This window comes from Bombus vosnesenskii, unplaced genomic scaffold, assembly GCF_011952255.1.
Source record: "Bombus vosnesenskii isolate JDL3184/JDL3185 unplaced genomic scaffold, Bvos_JDL3184-5_v1.1 scf7180000013270, whole genome shotgun sequence".
In the NCBI taxonomy this organism is placed as follows: domain Eukaryota; kingdom Metazoa; phylum Arthropoda; class Insecta; order Hymenoptera; family Apidae; genus Bombus; species Bombus vosnesenskii.
This window is the reverse complement of record NW_022882928.1, coordinates 2,248,365-2,266,438: the sequence shown is the minus strand read 5'-3', so window position 1 is coordinate 2,266,438 and position 18,074 is coordinate 2,248,365. Positions and strand designations below refer to the sequence as shown.

The following is an 18,074-nucleotide window of genomic DNA, read 5'->3' as shown; positions in this document are numbered from 1 at the left end:
ACACGCCGAGAACTATTAAAAGACTATTTTGTATTCCCTAAAATGAAATTAAATCCAGCAAGAAAATCCATCCAAGAAAATGTAAACGGAATTATCACACAACCTATTAGTAGTGCTTCGGTCTATGGATCCGACCGACTATGGATCTAAACTTTATCTAATCAATTATCGGGGAGGTAAGTGTATTTTTAAGAAATTTTAAGTATCTCTCCTTTCCATTGAATGCAACTGAGATGCAAATACCTCCACGAAATTAAAATCTATTCCAAGAATTGCGTATAGTGTGTATAGTGACAATAGCGACGCCCAATTAACGCGGTATACGTCTGTACTACGATATCGCTCATTTTCGACTGCATTCGTAAAACATCGCTGACGATGGTACTGTCATCAGTAGGCGAACATAGGAAACATATTTAACCCTTCGTAAGTTCGTAAACTACAAATGCACTGTGCGCACGTTGATTTCGGTCATTTTGCCTGGAGATCTCCGGTTTGACGTACATGGGAGAGACCCGCGATTTTTAACATCGGTACTGCAAAAGTGTGTATATATCATCTCGTCATACAGAAATTGTAATATTAATTAGTGTTTAAACAATTTTCTGCGGTGAAAAAGGATACAAATAATCGTCGATTAAGAAAAGTACGATGGCAGACTATGTGATCGGTGACACAAAACCGGCAGATATACCTCTATCGGATGATGGCCTTTCAGCAGCACAATTATTCGCTACCGGCGACGGTCTTACGTATAATGATTTTATTATTTTACCCGGTTACATTGATTTTACCGCCGACGAGGTTGATTTATTATCACCGTTAACGAAGAAGATTATGATTAAAGCACCGCTGGTATCATCTCCCATGGACACAGTTACAGAATCCGACATGGCTATTGCCATGGCTCTATGTGGAGGAATTGGAATAATACATCATAATTGTACGCCCGAGTATCAAGCCAATGAAGTACATAAGGTATATATATTTTAATTTAAATATTTTCGTTTGTTTGGTATAATCGCTAAATTTTTATTGCAACTCACGATTTTTGCTATTCATATAGATGGCTTGCAGGTTTCATCTCATCTTATATATCCATGATTTTTTTTATTCGAACAATAACATTAATGTTCAATGATAACATATAGATTAACAGTAAATAATATCCTGTCAGGAAAAATTATTAAGGAAGCTTTATAGGGGATTTCTTCTACTTTATTGAATTAGTCATATTGATCTCATTTATGCTTATATTTTCTCATAATTCTTATATTAAAAATAAGGAAGTAACTGGAGGTTTTTAAATTTTCAAATTGTACATTAATGTGTTTAAACTTTTTTATCTAATTTTTGTGATTCTAGGTCAAAAAATATAAACATGGTTTCATTAGAGATCCAGTAGTCTTATCACCTAATCACACAGTCAAAGATGTCCTAAATGTGAAAGCTGAACATGGCTTTTCTGGTGTCCCTATTACAAATACAGGAAAAGTTGGGGGAAAATTATTGGGTATTATAACATCTAGAGATATTGACTTTTTGGAAAGTACAACAAATCAACAATACATAAAATTGGAATCAATAATGACAAAATTAGAAAATTTAATTACTGCAACTGCTGGTGTTACATTACAAGAAGCAAATGTAATTCTTGAGAAGTCTAAAAAAGGGAAGCTTCCAATTGTCAATGAAAAAGGAGAATTAGTATCTTTAATGGCAAGAACTGATTTAAAAAAAAATCGTAGTTATCCAAATGCCAGTAAAGATGAGAACAAACAATTATTAGTTGGTGCTGCTATTGGCACACGCAATGCTGATAAACAAAGACTGCAACATCTTACTACAGCTGGTGTTGATGTTATTGTTTTGGATTCTTCTCAAGGCAATTCCAAATATCAAATTGATATGATTAAGTACATTAAATCAGAATATCCAGAATTGCAGGTAATTGCAGGAAATGTTGTAACAACTATGCAAGCTAAAAATCTTATAGAAGCTGGAGCAGATGCTTTAAGAGTTGGGATGGGTTGTGGATCTATTTGTATTACTCAAGAAGTTATGGCTGTGGGAAGACCTCAAGCAACTGCTGTATATAAAGTTGCAGAATATGCAAGGAAATTTGGTGTACCTATTATAGCTGATGGTGGTATTCAATCTATTGGGCACATTATTAAAAGCTTAAGTTTAGGTGCTAGCACAGTCATGATGGGATCTTTATTGGCTGGTACTTCAGAGGCACCAGGTGAATATTTTTTTAGTGATGGTGTACGTCTAAAGAAATATAGAGGTATGGGCTCCTTAGAAGCTATGAATAGAAAAGATGCACATGGCTCAGCAATGGATAGGTACTTTCATAATGAAATGGACAAATTGAAAGTAGCTCAAGGTGTTAGTGGCTCAATAGTTGACAAAGGAACTGTTTTAAAATTCTTACCCTATCTGTTATGTGGCATTAAGCATGGATGTCAAGATATTGGAGCAAAATCTATCTCTACCTTGAGATCTATGATGTATAGTGGAGAATTAAAATTTGAAAGAAGGACACATTCTGCTCAGCAAGAAGGAAATGTTCATAGCCTTTTCTCATATGAAAAAAGACTTTTTTAAATAGGTAAATATTAAATGAGCACCTTACAAAAGGAGAAGTACCTGCATTTAATTGCATATAATTTGTCAATTTTAACAAATTATTCCCCGAATTATATGAACTCACATATTTGCTTATACCTAAACATATAACTACGCAAAAATATTTTATGAACAATTTGTTTTTTGATAATGGACAAGTGAAATTTACTTCACGATTATTTTACATGTAATGTACTTACATTATAATGTATTTACGAAATACAATGTGTATTCTTTACACATATATGTGTAAGAAAAATTGATCGATACAAGAGAAGAATTTCACTGGCAATTAATTTATAAAAAATCCTATAAATTTACATGAAAAAATTTTTCACATTTCTTTAATAATTCAATTTATTTATATGTATGTACATGTATCTCATCCTTTAAGTAGATTAATCTGTTTGATTGATGTTACATTTATGACTGAATTGTCAAACGAGTTATAGCTGTATATTACTGTAATATTCTTTTCTTGTTGCATTCTTTGTATCTGATTTATATGCCAAAATCTATATCGTTTGAAATTCCCATAAAATCACATTAACATTTCGATAAAATTAATGAATAAGAAAATAAAAGGTATGTAGTATCCTTAAAAATCCACAATGCAGCAAGAAAAGGATAAAGAAAACAAATCCAGAATTTACATGCCAAACTATGGGAACACTACTGGAAAGAAATTTAATCAACTTAATTGTTTATTAGTTGTATATTCATTCCTACTGTAACGTGATAAAAAAATATCTCACTAGATTCCAGTGTTATATTTTATCAGCTATTTTAATATAATTTATCAAAATATATTTTTATGATTCTGATTTAATATAAGCTATCTTTTGAGATGAAAGATTTAAGCCTAAGTACTTAAACTAAGTCAATTAATTATATAATCCTAAATATATGAATTAAAAAAATACAATACACCGTTTTATTATAGTCAACCGCAAATTTTATACAGATGTTATAACAAAATTGTATATTTAAAATAAACCCCTAACTAATGTTAAATATATCTCGTATACTTTATTACTATATATTCCATACAAGTGTTTGCATTGAATAAAATAAATCATTAAAATATATCGAACGTTTATTTAAACCATGACATTATACCGTTATATATCGCGCTCTTTTTGAACATAACCTAAAAGTTATCCCGCAACCAGTACAAAAACAAGAGGTCGAAGAAGTGTGAAATTTTTAAACAATGGTTTTATGTAACGTAGAATGTTTAGAAAGAATTTCAAATTACTTAGATGTTTCACCGCTACCACTAGAAATGCAAGAAAATGTAAAATAATAAATTTTATATGAAAATAAATTACTTTCGAGATCGCGATTTTTATATTATTTTATAGGTAATCGTTACTACGGAAAGGGAATCAAATGAAAAGATAGAAGGGTTTAGTACTATAATTCAACTGTTGATTGAAAATTCGAAGTATCCTGACATACTTGGTATTGACAATGAAATGAAAGCATTATCACGTCAGTGGCTGGAATATGCAGTTGTCTGCGTTAATTACGCTGATACTCCTGCTAATGCAAAAAGAGTCTTGCAGGTAATTAAAATCCAATTTGTTCAATTATTTATTTAATAAAATTAAAAAAATATAAAATTGCACTAATTGAGTTAGAAATTTACAAAATATATACAAAATTTCATTTTTATAGGAATTAAATGTTACATTAAGAGACAAGACATATTTAACCGGTACAGAGAAAACCATTGCTGATGTTACATTGTATTATGCTCTACATTCAATAATGGTAATGAAAATAAAGTGCAATAAGTAGAGCATGGGAATCCTTAGTAGATTGTATGGATCAATCTAATCTCTTTGACCTATTTTTGTGTTGTAGCGGGAATTAACTCATCAAGAGAAAGCTCAATATGTACATGTCTCAAGATGGTTTGATAACATGCAACAAGAAGAAAAGTTAAGACAGCAATTAGATTTAATTTCTTTTGATTTGTTACATCTATTTTTATGAATAAAGTAAAGAAATAGTAGTAATTTTATAGACATTACATATTATTGTTAAAATAACTTAAGCAACAATAACAGACAGTTACATATTTATTTGTCAACTTATGGAAATAGAAGTAACTAAATTGACAAAATATAAAATTTAAAACATAATGTATTTCTTGTGTCACATATGATAATCTTTTTACATTAGTTCAAAGATAACAATAGCAACCTAGTATCACGGAATAAATCTTTTTAATATATCGAAAAATGTTTGTTTTTTTGTTTTAGACAAATTGCGCATGTTGATTTTCGCAATTTAGAGCTGATTCTTATATCTCGTCTATGCTCTAAACAATTACCTTATTAACTACTCACATATGCGTATGTATGTATTCATATTTTATTATTACAAGGTATAGACTTGCCCTGACATCTTACGGAAACTCGTGTTATATGTTCTAAAATACCGGTTGTTCAGGTCAAAGTTCAGAGAAACGGAGGTTTTGTGTAATTTAATGTAATGCTAAGTGTAATTTATATATATGTATATTCAAATTAACCGCGGAAGTTGATAAAGTTACTAACAGTTATTACTAATTGAATCGTAATATTTGATGGGGTAATATCAAATGATATGAGTTAATTGGCTGTTATCATAATTATAGTTTTATGCAATTCAAAAGTTTATTAGACTATTAGCAAAACTGCCACTGATTTTTGAAATTATGAAGTATCAGATCGAATCTGAAATTTTTTATCTTTTTGGCAGCGTATAGTGAAATAATGCTTCTTTTAATTAAATAATTTTATTCTTCAAAATAATTTCCATTATGTTCAACAAACTTCTATAATAGACAAATATAATAGATTCTACTTGTAATCACTATTCCACCTAGGCATATAGTATTAAGTGGAATAGATGATTCGTAATACCCAGATAATACGTAACTAGTTTTTATTGATTTATTAAAATTTGTTGTTGCAAAGATGTTAATAGTTTAACGTATAACCAAAACATGCATATTACGTATAATTTACTTTTTTAATTTTTTTCAATATCTCTCAATGAAATTAGGAATATGTGCAATTAACAGAAACATTTGAAATTTAACTTAAAATTAATAGTTGTTTTAATGTTACTACCTTTATTAACATCTTTCAAACAATTTCAACAATATTCAATTGTATAGTGACATAATGATGTATTGTACATGTATAGGTATATATAGCACATAAGACTAAAAGGTACTACATCTAATACTTTATGTTGGTTTTCCTAACTTAGCTTTAATTTATCAATAAATAAGGATAAATATTTAATCAGTCTTAAATAGAGAAAATAACATAAATAATGATTGATCTGAGATAATACATGCATTTTGTACTTTCCATAACTTTATATATAAAATATTGCATATCATTCCATAAATTATATTTATATATGTTGTACTTTTATATAACATCTTTTCTGTTTAGAAAATTAGAAAATAAGAATTTATGATTTGTTAAATATACATATCTTTAAACAAGCCAGTTATATCATTGTTTTAAACTACATAACTATAAGATTCACATTTTCGTATTTTGATATCATTAGTTGAAAATATTATTTTTGATATCATCACACAACATAAATTACTTACTACTACTAATTAAATTAATAATATTAGTCAATATAAATAATAATAAATATGATCACTGTAGAATGTTATACAATCCTGTTTAAAGTAAGTAAACACTACCATATTATTATGATACTTCTAACGTATTAAAGACACATGTAGACAAAAATTAGTATTCCATTTAATATTCCAATCAAATAATTTATTTGTACTCCTGATACCTTTGAAAATCTGAAAAAGAAATAAGATATATGTAACAGAAGAAGCAATTAAAAAGTTATATAAAAAAATAATCAAGTTACATAATATATAAATAATATGATTAAATATCACTTAATTTAATTACATACAGTAATTATATACGGTAAATTTTCCAAACTTTAACTTACCTTTGTTTAGAGGGACTAAAAGGGGAAGGTGGATTGATTCCAGGAATACTGCTATCTTTGTAAATTATAAACCAAGTAAAACCCATCATAATAAGACCACATACTGCTGCTTTTATTAGCCATCCATATGTTTTAAAAAATGATGTCATTACATTCACAACATCATCGTATTGACTACCACTGACAAATTTGTCACTTATAGTTGTTAACTGTTTTACTTTGAACTCTGATATATCAGATATACGTGATAAATCAAATACATTGAATATGTTTGAAAATATAGACGTTGATGATGCTACATATTTAACGTTATTTTGCAGCTGTAAAATACTACCTAAAGAGATGATATGAAAATATCAACAGTTACAATAATATATAAATTATTTAACATGCAATGCTGCAACAAAATTTATTTCCATATGTCTAAATTTATTAATAGAACAAAAAAAATTTCATTTGTAGTTTTAATTATAATAATGTAAATAATAGATAGCATATCAGATCAGTTTACAGAGCATATTCTATTTAAAATATATTAAGACAAATTGAAAACAAATTAAATTCGCAAATTAGATTGCAAATGACGCAACATTGCACAAGTATATTAAAGCATAAATTTTGCATTATTATTTGAAGCTTGTCAATACGAAGATATTGAAAGAAAGTTATCATAAACGATGCATTCCTTATGTTTAATAAATTTTATATCAAGATAAATATATACAAAGTATAAATACATGCAACATGAATTAACACACACAGTAATTTTACAAGATAAACTTCTTAATAAAAAAAATACGACTGAATATTACTTACCATAATTTATATATATCTTTCCCAAGACAATAGACAATGATACTATAAACAGCACTAAACTGAAATTCTGTTCATTTATTTGTAATCTTTTCCATAACCTCACTGGTGCAGCGCAATTTTTGTTTGTCACTAAATCGTTAGTTCTATTTAAACGTGAATTTAGATTTTTTTCACCCATTTCGATTTCCAATTATAAAACACATATACATTTATATCGAACATTCAAAAGATTGTGAATGACAAGTGAAGTGATACGTATCACCAAAAATAACAGTGAATAATAATAACACACATAAATAGCACTCGATTCATAGATATACCTCCGCACATAAAACTCTTGCGCATGCGTGTTAAAAACGATTATTCAGGACTGTATTATACGATTTGTATTCAAATTCAAAATACCACATTTTGAGTATTATATTAATTTTTTGTGAATTCTACACAGAATTTAAAAATATGTGGATATTATAGAGAATAACTAAAACGAATGATCAATAAATTTCAATTTTGTAGTTTATATGTCTATTATAATACTATAATTTGTTTCTTTATAATTTATTTATTATTTGCAATAATAATATCTTAAATATATAGTTGTAAAATAATATGTTTGATATGTTGTATTAAAAATCCAAGTAAATGCTAATGCACATCGCAGCAACGTTCCTGCAGTTATGATTATGGAGGGGTGAAAGGTAGGTTAGAGGTTTCAGTTAACCGCAGTCGTCATTCGCTTAGCGGCGAAGACGGTGTGTTCGAAGGAGCTGGACTCCACAAGGAACAAGTTATTTGTATTTAGAGGTATATGGAACCATAAATCACGCATATATATTTATTATTAAAAAAATGGCAACGCAAGAGGAAATCGGTATTGGAGATTTGGTCCTTTTGGATGAAATCACATTGGAAAAAATTGTGGAAAATTTACGAGTTAGGTAAGATCATGTTTTGACTAGTGATGAATAAGGCGGTAAATCGGGAAATTGGCGGGAAATCGAGGAATACAAGTTACTTTTCCTTTAAAGAACGTGACAGGTGTCCTGTTTATGTTTCGATAGTGTTAGTATTTCGTAGATAATCCACCAAGAGGGCGTGGCTAACCGTATAGCAGGTGGTTGCAATTCGGTTTCGTTATTTGGATTTGAACTTGACCTATATACAATACCCATGATATAATAGAATACATAAAAATTTTGTACTGAGATCACCCTCAAATGATAATATGCTCCTGAACATGGATTTTATTTCCATAACTATGAATTTATGCATTTCTTTCCGTTTTTATATTTATATAAAATCGTTAATTATAATACATATTTTAATGTGTTTACATTTTTATATAGAATGCTATTAGTATATGTTAAAGATATTTAGTTTTATAATAAGTAATATTTAAGTCTTATCTTGTTCCGTATTCTATGAGTCATCGTCTTCGGTTCTTTGGTATCTTAAACTTTACATGATACTTAACTAACTGTTCTTGATAATAAAAATGTTTATAATTTCTTTTATTCTATGTATGAAACACATATTTAGTTACATTTCATTTAAAAGTGAGATACTTATTCTGTTTATAAATAAATACATATATTCTTTAAAGTAAAAATCATTCGAAAAAATGTATAGTTTTAAGCGCGCGATTGATAACGAAGATAGATAACGCAACTTAGTATAATGAATTGTATACGTTTGTATTGTAAATTGTTTTATACGTAATACACATTTCCTACGTAGAATACGTAGTAAACGTATTTAATTTTTAACCTTAATATATGATTATATTATAATACTTAATAAATAAACTAAAACATCAGTTGCATTTAATGATAAAAAATAATTGATAAGACGATAAAATTTATCTTTCAAAAATAAAAACAAGTTTATATATTAGCACATATATATATCAAAGTTCTATTGAATTATATTTATTTATTATACTTATATTTAATTTTATTTTAGATACAATGGTGGAAAAATTTATACGTACATTGGAGAAGTATGTATCAGCATAAATCCATACAGAAGTGTAAATATATATGACAATGATTATATTAATAAATATAAAGGTAAAAGATCATATTTCACATAGTAATGTCATAATCACATGTTGACTAAACAAAATAATTAAAAATTATCAAATAATATATAAGAACAATTTAAAAAATTATATTTTAGATAGAGAATTATTTGAAAATCCACCACATATTTTTGCAATTGCTGATGCAGTGCACAGAGAAATGAAGCAACAACGTCGTGATACTTGTATTGTAATTAGTGGGGAATCTGGTTCTGGTAAAACAGAAGCAAGTAAAATTATTATGAAATATATTGCTGCAGTTACCAATTTAAGTGGTCAACAAGAAATAGAAAGGTGTATAGATCATTCAAGAATAGTATCTTATTGTTAAATTTTCTCAAGTCATTTCATTTGTCTTTAGAAGTTTGTATCTATAGCATCTAATATTATATTTTCTCATCTGTTAGAGTAAAAAATATTCTTATACAATCTAATTCAATACTGGAAGCTTTTGGAAATGCAAAAACAAATAGAAATGATAATTCATCTCGGTTTGGAAAGTACATGGATATAGATTTTAATTTCAAAGGTGATCCAATTGGTGGTCATGTTACTAACTATTTATTGGAAAAGTCAAGAGTTGTATATCAGCAAAATGGTGAACGGAATTTTCATTGTTTCTACCAGGTATTAACAATAATTTCATTGTATATTATTTTTCTTCACTGCACATAAAGTATTGTATTTGCAAAATAGTTTACTTAAAATTTGCAGTTATTAAATGGTTCCAGTGAAACAGAGTTAAATAAATTACGCCTAGTACGAGATCCAGCTGCTTATTTCTATGTTTGTGCTGGAAATTGTAATAAAACCAATGCAACTGATAAAAGTGACTATAAAACAGTTACTTCAGCTATGTCTACTCTTGGATTCACTCAAAATGAAGTGCAGACGATCTGGAATATCATTGCTGGCATATTACATTTGGTTTGTTGTAACTAAGATAATGAAGAAAATTAGAAAGTTACTATTTCATTTCTAATATGAAATTTGGTTTGCAGGGCAACATTACTTTTAAACTTATTGACGATAAACTTTTCATTGAAAATAGAACTGCTTTAAACGATACAGCAAATTTATTTTCTATTAGTGTACAGGAATTAAGTACAGCTCTTACACAAAGAGTTATTGCAGCAGGTGGAGAAGTTATGCAAAAAACTCATACTTCAACAGAGGCAGAATATGGTAGAGATGCCTTTGCTAAGGTAATATTTGCTTTTATAGTTATTTGTTTCCAATGTTTAAAAAATAAGTAAATATTATTTAAATTTTTATTAAATAATAACAACTAAATTATGTTTTAGGCTGTATATGAAAGGTTGTTTACTGAAATTGTATCTCGTGTTAATAGTGCAATTAATGTAAATGATACAGAAGCTTATAAAAGATATAGAACAGTAATTGGAGTACTTGACATATATGGTTTTGAAATTTTTGATATAAATAGTTTTGAACAATTCTGTATTAATTACTGTAATGAAAAGTTGCAACAATTGTTCATTGGTAAGAAAATTTTACATAAACTTATTATATTGAAAAAATTAAATAGACATTTAATATTATTAGATACATTATTATTAATTACATTTAATATTTTAGAATTGGTATTAAAACAAGAACAAGAAGAATATAAAAGGGAAGGTATTGCATGGCAAAATATTGATTATTTCAATAATCAAATAATTTGTGACTTAGTAGAACAACCTCATAAAGGAATGATAGCAATTATGGATGAAGCTTGCCTTAATGTCGGCAAAGTCACAGATGAAGTCAGTTTTCTTAATTTATTATATTAATATTCATTATTTATTATATACTATACTTACAAAGATTATGATTATTCTGTATAACAAATTATTTCTAGATGGTTCTAGAAGCTATGGATCAAAAATTACTTGATCATAAACATTATGCCTCTCGACAATTGAAGCCAATGGATAAAGAACTTCAACATAAAATTCAATTTAAGATTAAGCACTATGCTGGAGATGTAATATATAATATTAATGGCTTTTTAGATAAAAATAAAGATACGTTATTTCAGGATTTTAAACGTTTACTTTATAAAAGCAGTAATCCAATAGTTAGCAAAATGTGGCCTGAAGGTGCACAAAACATTCTAAAAGTATGTAAATACATTTACTACGTAATTGCGTATTACATTATTTTTATTGTTATACTATTTTATTTTAGACAACAAAAAGGCCTTTAACAGCTGGAACTCTTTTCCGTAATTCCATGATAGCTCTGGTTAAGAACCTAACAAGCAAAGAACCATTTTATGTGAGGTGTATAAAACCTAATGAAGTTAAGTCACCAGTTGTATTTGATGAAGAAAGAGTAAATCATCAAGCACGATATTTAGGTCTTCTCGAAAATGTATTAGTTAGAAGAGCAGGTTTTGTGTATCGTCAACGATATGACACATTTTTAAAACGGTATATGCAGAAAAGTAATGTGATTATTACATAACGAAATTTTTTAAAGTATATTACCAATGAAATTGTCTTTATCAGGTATAAGATGATATCTCAATACACTTGGCCAAATTTTAGAGGTGGTAGTGACAAAGATGGTGTACGTACTTTAATGGATGAAAAAGGTTTTAGTAATGATGTAAAATATGGACATACTAAAATATTTATTCGTTCGCCACAAACACTTTTTGCATTAGAAAAGGTCAGCTTAATTTTGTCTATTTAAAATTACGCAAATATTGAAACAAATCCTTCAAAACATATTTATTTTTAGGCACGTACCGATTTGATCCCGGGTATTGTAATATTATTACAAAAGCAATGGAGAGGATATTTATGCCGTCAAAAGTATAAAAAGATGAAAGCTGCCCTTATTATAATGAAACATTATCAAAAATATAAAATGTACACCTATATCAAGGAATTAGAAAAAATGTTTCAAAATGCAAAAACAATGCGGGATTACGGCAAACATTTAACTTGGCCTTGTGAAAATTTTGCTGTGAGACACATAATATTTGCTTTAAAAATGATGTATGAAAGATGGTGGGCATGGATGATTCTCAGACTTATCCCTAGAGAGGACTGGCCTCAACTACGATTGAAGGTATATATATATCATCAATCAAGATAGCTAATTCTTAATTCCAATTTTTGACATTAACACAATCTTAGATGGCTGCGGGCGTAGTTTTGCGTTCAAAGCGACTTCATTGGGGACAAGATAGACGTTGGGAAGGGAATTATCTTTCCAAACCAGATGAAAATCCTCAAAGTGATATTTTTAATTCTTCAATAAATAATCTTCGCAATACTGATCATTTTAAAGCAGTTTTATTTAGTGCATTTATTAGAAAAACGAACAGGTTTGTATTGAGTGTTGTTACATTACATGCTGAATTTTATCAATTCCATTATAAGTAAATTATAATTATAGATTTAATAAACCAAAGGATCGTGTACTAGTAGTTACTGAACATGCAATATACAAGCTTGAAAGTTCTAAATTTAAAAATATGAAAAAAGGCATGCCAATAACGGAAATAACAGGTTTAAGTGTATCACCTGGGAAAGATCAGCTTATAACAATTCATTCAAATCGAGGAAATGATTTTATTATGTCAATCATTGCTAAAGATGATAGAGTTGGAGAACTTGTTGGTATTTTAAGTAATAAATATAATCAGTGAGTACATATTTATTGTTTAAAATTTTATATGCAAAGCTTCGCTGCTTGAGTATATATTAAAATATTATATTTTATGCTAGATTACGTTCTGCTGATCTACAAATTACAGTGGATGTAAAATTTAAATGTATGCTAGGAAATAAGAGTAAAGTATTACGAGTAGAAGTACATCCTGAAGTTCATGAACCAACGTTTAAAAAAGATGGTGAAAATATCATATATGTCATTCCGCCGTCAGTCGGTATAATTGATGGAAGTGCTAATACAAGGTTTAGAACCGCTAACTAAAATAATCCTTTCAACTGCCTTTCTAATATTTTATCATAAATATTAAGGTTAAATTATTATATATACTAATAATGTTACTGCAAAAATATTTTTTGAAAATATCTTTTTATATATTCATACATCTATTAATGTACAAATAATATTAGGAATATTAATAGGGTCGTAAGCTAAAAACAAGTGACAATACAGTAATTTAGTAACATAAAGCATTTTTAGTGCAAATACGCGAGTATTTTACGAGTATTTTACTGTATCAAATAAGTAATAGGAACAAAACTTCTTTATGTAAATACGTACAAAATTAAATCCATTAAAAGTAGTGCATTTTAAATTGTAAGAATTAAATGCATTACTTATGTGAATAAGTTGTAAATTTCTAAATTGGAATGATACATAGGTCTTAAGAGAATTAACACAGTATTGTTTTAAAAAGTATCATTCTTTGGTACAGTAGTCTTAATACATATTTACCAATGTGGCATTTTACTTAAAATATTTTTGAAAATATATTTTTACACCATCGTTGAATATTTATATATTATGTGAAAATTTAATAAGATTTATAAAAAATACAATTTATATGTATGTTAAAACTGATATATAGATTAATCAAAATTTTAACACTATTAAGCATAAATAATAGATAGCATAATAAAAAGATAAATATTAATGAAAAATTTGTCACATAATTATTGTATTGAAAATTTTCTAATTATATTAATGTTGTGTTTTAATAATGCTGTACGAGTTGAGATAAAAAATGTAATATGATATAGCACATCATAAAATGGTGCCATTGTTAAAAAATAAATTTACATTTTTACATATTTTTATTTATGTATAAAATTATATAAGTAACCATAAGCAGAAACAATAAATCATTTACGTATGGCAAAAAATGTTTCTAAATTGAAAATGTTTTTCCATAAATTAAAAGATACGAATTTCTTTATTTATTACATTTTTTTATTGTTGAAGTGTAATAGAATACATTTTTTATACAAAATAATAATGTAATCTAATCAATGCGTTGATATAGATATATATATCCTAATTCTTTTGGTGGATTTTCAGATAATGCAACCTGCAATAAACGATTTAAATGAGTGCATTTACTATATTACAATTTATTTTATACTTGCAACACATACTTTGTCATCATTGTATATTACCCATCGATTATCTTTCAGAAGATGACACACATAATGTCCTACCATTGTCGATGTACCCATATGTGATATAAATCCTACTAATTTATATTCTAAAATATGAAAATACAACAATTATCTCGATATGAGTAATTCTTTGCATTATTAAATACTGAAAAGCGAACATACGGTCGGTTCCGTCTTTAAATACTTCTTTGGAATGTTCTGGTTTGTCTTCAACTTCTAAAGCATCCAATTCATTTTGATGACTAAAAATCCAATCTGCTGCGCGTTCTAAATTGTTATCAGTCGCTTTAAGCGCTTTTGTTGCTTGTTTTCTTGTGAAACTCATTCCCATTAGGATAGCCACAGCATTTTCATTTGCCATAAATTTGTCTTTTTCTAAGATTGAATAAACAAAAACAAATATGAATGTTATTAAATTCATTTATAGAGAAATTTGGAGAAAAGGATTAGTTACCTGGTTTAACATCAATTCCGGGTGGTACAAACGGATCCGCAAAATCCGAATCCGCGATATGTTCCATTAACCAGTTTGTGGCTGCTTCTAAACCACGATTTTCCGTAAAATAGAGAGCTCTTTCACAGGCTTCTGGTGGAAATCCCATATCTGTCAACTGATTCAATATCACGGAATCATAAACAAGTGGCGGAGGTTCGGTGCCAACTGTTTCCGGTAATAATTCTTCTGTGGGTTGCAAACCAAAACCTCGAAGAGAACTTAAGTTTAGTATGTCTGGCATTTCCACTGCTACATCTAACTTCGCTGGTGTCCAATCTTCTTTCATCGTGAACTTTTTTAAATGAATTAATAGATAATCCGGAAAAGTAGAGAGTCTAGTCGTTCTATAAAAGAGTACGCTTATTAATTATGTGCAGTAAAACATTATATGCATCATAACTTACTTTTGCGCTGTTGTTTTTTCATTTAAAGCTGAACTATAAAATTGCTCCACTATTTCTGACCGAATAAATGTTTGCAAACAAGATGATAGTTTTATGCGTGGTCTGACAAGCGCATTTGTATCCAATTTTTGTCCTTTTGCTTCAGTTTCGCTCTTCAATGTTTCATAAGCTGCGACTTCATCCTATATGCAATATATATTAAGTAAATGTATATTTCTTAATTTAGATATATAAGTTATATAAATCATTTACTTTATTTATGGCAGTTTCTACAGGTATTGGAAGTGGTAGTAAGTATTCAGTACGATAAGTGTACTTTACTTTGTTAGACCGACTACACTGATACCTTTCTTCAACTTGGAATTTAAAACAATCAGTAGGATTCGTTTGATGACGACTGTGACGCTGTGCGATCAATTTCCTGATATTAGTATTGTAACTTCATATGAAAATTGAAGTAGATTATTTTTATGTCTATTAAAAATATAAAATGTGACAATATTACGTCTATGATATTTATGATGTGAAGAAAGAATTCTTGCGCATCTTGCTGTCGATTTGAAGAAAATCCGGGGTGTCCACGGCCGACTAAAGTTTTAAACATCCGTGGTGGAATACCTTGACGTGATTCGTGTTCATTGTTCGTATCTGGAGGAACTGAATATTTACCAGAAAGTAAACCAGTTCCAAGCTTACTCCTATAATATTAATTTCTTGTATCTTAAAATTGATAAGTAAATTTGTATGTCATACTTTCATTTTTTCTTAACTTACATTTGAACATTAAAATCATTTGCTGGATCAATGTAATTCTGCTGAAGTATCTGTGCTGCACTTTTTACAAATCTGAAATTCATTAAAACATTAAATAAATACATAAAAACATTAATTAAATAATTGTTATAGTACTGATTAAACTTTTCTCCTATACAACATAAAAAGCTTTACATGATACTATTTGTTTATTTAAAATCAAGTTGCAAACCTTTTGAAAAAATCTGGAATCGCGAATAACATCTGCATCACACTGTTTAAGTAACAAGAGTTTCCTAAGTTAGCAAGTCCTGTATACCCAGGTCCATACAAAGGTGTTAATTTACTTGCTGCTTCTTGAAGTGCAACCCATTCACCAAATCTTTGATTGAGATCTAATTCAAGCTCTATCATAGATTTATCAGTTTTTTCCATTTGAGCAATATTAATACCCCAATGAGCTAAATGTGCTACTAAATTTGGATCTTCCACCATATCATCTTCATCATATGAAAACACATCTGCTTTTCCTTCTTTGGTTATAGTCCCTAATTTCACTGCTAATGAGTAACCCGTTACTCTATAATGTTCTACTGCATGATCATTTCCTCCTGTTCCATCATAAAATTTACGTCCACAGAGAATACTACCATCAGTTAAATTAAGCCAGAGATTTTGAGTTAAATCACATTTTTCACACTTCCATCCACTAGGTGGTATCTTTTTTCCATTATCTAATTGTTTAAGATTTGCTGCATGTCTAAGAATTTGATAATTATTTAAAATAATGATAAAAAGAATATTTTTTAAATTAGTACATACTTGAATTTTTGTTCTTACTTTGAAACTGCCTTTATTTCTCCATCCCAAGTTCCAGCCAATGCCTCTACTTCTGCTATTTTTGTTGCAGATTCTGCTTCTAATATAGATTTAATTGCAACTTCTACCTATATACATCAAATTTTTCATGTAATTTTTTATTGTTCCTACTCTTTATTCTTCTTTTTATGTAAAACTTACTTCTTGTGGTAAATTGTCTGTTGGATATGGTACTGTAATAAAATTTGGTAGAATAACAATTTCATAAGATTCGTGGTACGTATATTTTTGTTGATCTGGTGTAAATCCATCTGTTGTTCCTATTGCTAATCTAGTAATTTTCTTTTCAGGGCCATCTCCTTGATGTTTAGAAGGAATCTATAAATATTAACATATATTTTGTATTATATATAAGCAATTTGTATTTTGTACTAACATATTTTTTACGATTTTATTTTTTAGATATAGTAAAGTACTCACCTCTTTTCTTTTTCTTTTAATATGTAGAAACACAGGATTGTCTGTTAATAGATAATAATGTTGTACATAATCCTGGCCTAATCCCAAGAACGTGGTAAGATTAACATACAAACCAGTATAAGTATCCTTAAAAGAAAAAACAATGAAAATAATTATATTATCATTGTATTATTTTCTCTAATTATAAGATCTTCATGACATCTTACTGGAGTATCAAAAGAATAAACACACTCATCCTTATATATTTTATCATTTTTCTGTGGTACCCTAATATTGGATAAATGTTTCATCAATTCCTCCATTACAAAGAAAATGTAATCACCATAAAAAAAAGGAAATGTCCGAACAAATTGAAAAATAATCGTGTTAAAGATCACCGGCTCGTCGTATTGATGATATGCGTGATTTGAGGAATGAGAAGAAGAAACCGGAATATATTCGACTCTTCTCGTTTCTCTTTAAAAACCAGTGGT

The 18,074-nt window shown here is 28.3% G+C and overlaps 5 protein-coding genes across 7 annotated transcripts; 3 read left to right on the top strand and 2 right to left on the bottom strand.

The window, feature by feature from the left end:
• The first annotated feature begins 345 nt into the window (after window positions 1–345).
• LOC117231112 (inosine-5'-monophosphate dehydrogenase 1b-like) lies at window positions 346–2,875 on the top strand. Of its 3 annotated transcripts, none has more exons than XM_033489213.1 (3): window positions 346–533; window positions 620–978; window positions 1,366–2,610. In XM_033489213.1, exons 2-3 carry the CDS (start codon window positions 652–654, stop codon window positions 2,608–2,610), a joined length of 1,572 nt encoding a protein of 523 aa, XP_033345104.1. In that variant the 5' UTR covers window positions 346–533; window positions 620–651. The 3 variants fall into 3 exon arrangements, with proteins under 3 accessions (XP_033345104.1, XP_033345103.1, XP_033345105.1); XM_033489212.1 differs by having other exon boundaries at window positions 346–544; XM_033489214.1 differs by lacking the exon at window positions 346–533 and having other exon boundaries at window positions 652–978; window positions 1,366–2,875.
• Window positions 2,876–3,747: 872 nt separating this feature from the next.
• Window positions 3,748–4,734, top strand: LOC117231117 (eukaryotic translation elongation factor 1 epsilon-1). The gene is made up of 4 exons (XM_033489221.1): window positions 3,748–3,928; window positions 3,996–4,199; window positions 4,312–4,407; window positions 4,501–4,734. Exons 1-4 carry the CDS (start codon window positions 3,845–3,847, stop codon window positions 4,630–4,632), a joined length of 516 nt encoding a protein of 171 aa, XP_033345112.1. The 5' UTR covers window positions 3,748–3,844; the 3' UTR covers window positions 4,633–4,734.
• A 30-nt stretch (window positions 4,735–4,764) lies between these two features.
• On the bottom strand, window positions 4,765–7,758 carry LOC117231116 (ADP-ribosylation factor-like protein 6-interacting protein 6). The gene is made up of 3 exons (XM_033489220.1): window positions 7,441–7,758; window positions 6,625–6,958; window positions 4,765–6,466 (listed from the first exon to the last, which is right to left on the bottom strand). Exons 1-3 carry the CDS (start codon window positions 7,616–7,618, stop codon window positions 6,382–6,384), a joined length of 597 nt encoding a protein of 198 aa, XP_033345111.1. The 5' UTR covers window positions 7,619–7,758; the 3' UTR covers window positions 4,765–6,381.
• Window positions 7,759–8,155: 397 nt separating this feature from the next.
• Window positions 8,156–14,301, top strand: LOC117231118 (unconventional myosin ID). The gene is made up of 15 exons (XM_033489222.1): window positions 8,156–8,378; window positions 9,403–9,509; window positions 9,619–9,814; window positions 9,928–10,147; window positions 10,235–10,447; window positions 10,522–10,725; window positions 10,825–11,023; window positions 11,120–11,289; window positions 11,385–11,645; window positions 11,714–11,958; window positions 12,037–12,199; window positions 12,272–12,604; window positions 12,673–12,863; window positions 12,935–13,183; window positions 13,267–14,301. The coding sequence occupies exons 1-15, from the start codon at window positions 8,290–8,292 to the stop codon at window positions 13,472–13,474; spliced, it is 3,048 nt and encodes a 1,015-aa protein (XP_033345113.1). The 5' UTR covers window positions 8,156–8,289; the 3' UTR covers window positions 13,475–14,301.
• A 121-nt stretch (window positions 14,302–14,422) lies between these two features.
• On the bottom strand, window positions 14,423–18,060 carry LOC117231121 (ubiquitin carboxyl-terminal hydrolase 5). The gene is made up of 13 exons (XM_033489224.1): window positions 17,808–18,060; window positions 17,602–17,727; window positions 17,323–17,499; window positions 17,143–17,249; window positions 16,535–17,062; window positions 16,324–16,395; window positions 16,055–16,247; window positions 15,802–15,954; window positions 15,550–15,731; window positions 15,104–15,489; window positions 14,812–15,024; window positions 14,626–14,735; window positions 14,423–14,558 (listed from the first exon to the last, which is right to left on the bottom strand). The coding sequence occupies exons 1-13, from the start codon at window positions 17,901–17,903 to the stop codon at window positions 14,493–14,495; spliced, it is 2,409 nt and encodes an 802-aa protein (XP_033345115.1). The 5' UTR covers window positions 17,904–18,060; the 3' UTR covers window positions 14,423–14,492.
• Between the last annotated feature and the right edge of the window lie 14 nt (window positions 18,061–18,074).

Coding starts and splice junctions, on each gene's coding strand:
- LOC117231112 (XM_033489214.1), top strand. CDS start 652: ATGGCAGACTATGTGATCGGTGACACAAAACCGGCAGATATACCTCTA. Junction 979..1,365: donor AAGCCAATGAAGTACATAAG/GTATATATATTT, acceptor TTGTGATTCTAG/GTCAAAAAATATAAACATGG.
- LOC117231117 (XM_033489221.1), top strand. CDS start 3,845: ATGGTTTTATGTAACGTAGAATGTTTAGAAAGAATTTCAAATTACTTA. Junction 3,929..3,995: donor CACTAGAAATGCAAGAAAAT/GTAAAATAATAA, acceptor ATTATTTTATAG/GTAATCGTTACTACGGAAAG. Junction 4,200..4,311: donor ATGCAAAAAGAGTCTTGCAG/GTAATTAAAATC, acceptor TCATTTTTATAG/GAATTAAATGTTACATTAAG.
- LOC117231116 (XM_033489220.1), bottom strand. CDS start 7,618: ATGGGTGAAAAAAATCTAAATTCACGTTTAAATAGAACTAACGATTTA. Junction 6,959..7,440: donor AAAGATATATATAAATTATG/GTAAGTAATATT, acceptor TCATCTCTTTAG/GTAGTATTTTACAGCTGCAA. Junction 6,467..6,624: donor TTTAGTCCCTCTAAACAAAG/GTAAGTTAAAGT, acceptor TTTCTTTTTCAG/ATTTTCAAAGGTATCAGGAG.
- LOC117231118 (XM_033489222.1), top strand. CDS start 8,290: ATGGCAACGCAAGAGGAAATCGGTATTGGAGATTTGGTCCTTTTGGAT. Junction 11,959..12,036: donor TATGACACATTTTTAAAACG/GTATATGCAGAA, acceptor TGTCTTTATCAG/GTATAAGATGATATCTCAAT. Junction 12,200..12,271: donor CACTTTTTGCATTAGAAAAG/GTCAGCTTAATT, acceptor ATTTATTTTTAG/GCACGTACCGATTTGATCCC.
- LOC117231121 (XM_033489224.1), bottom strand. CDS start 17,903: ATGGAGGAATTGATGAAACATTTATCCAATATTAGGGTACCACAGAAA. Junction 17,728..17,807: donor TTTATTCTTTTGATACTCCA/GTAAGATGTCAT, acceptor TTTTCTTTTAAG/GATACTTATACTGGTTTGTA. Junction 15,955..16,054: donor ACATCATAAATATCATAGAC/GTAATATTGTCA, acceptor TTGATCGCACAG/CGTCACAGTCGTCATCAAAC.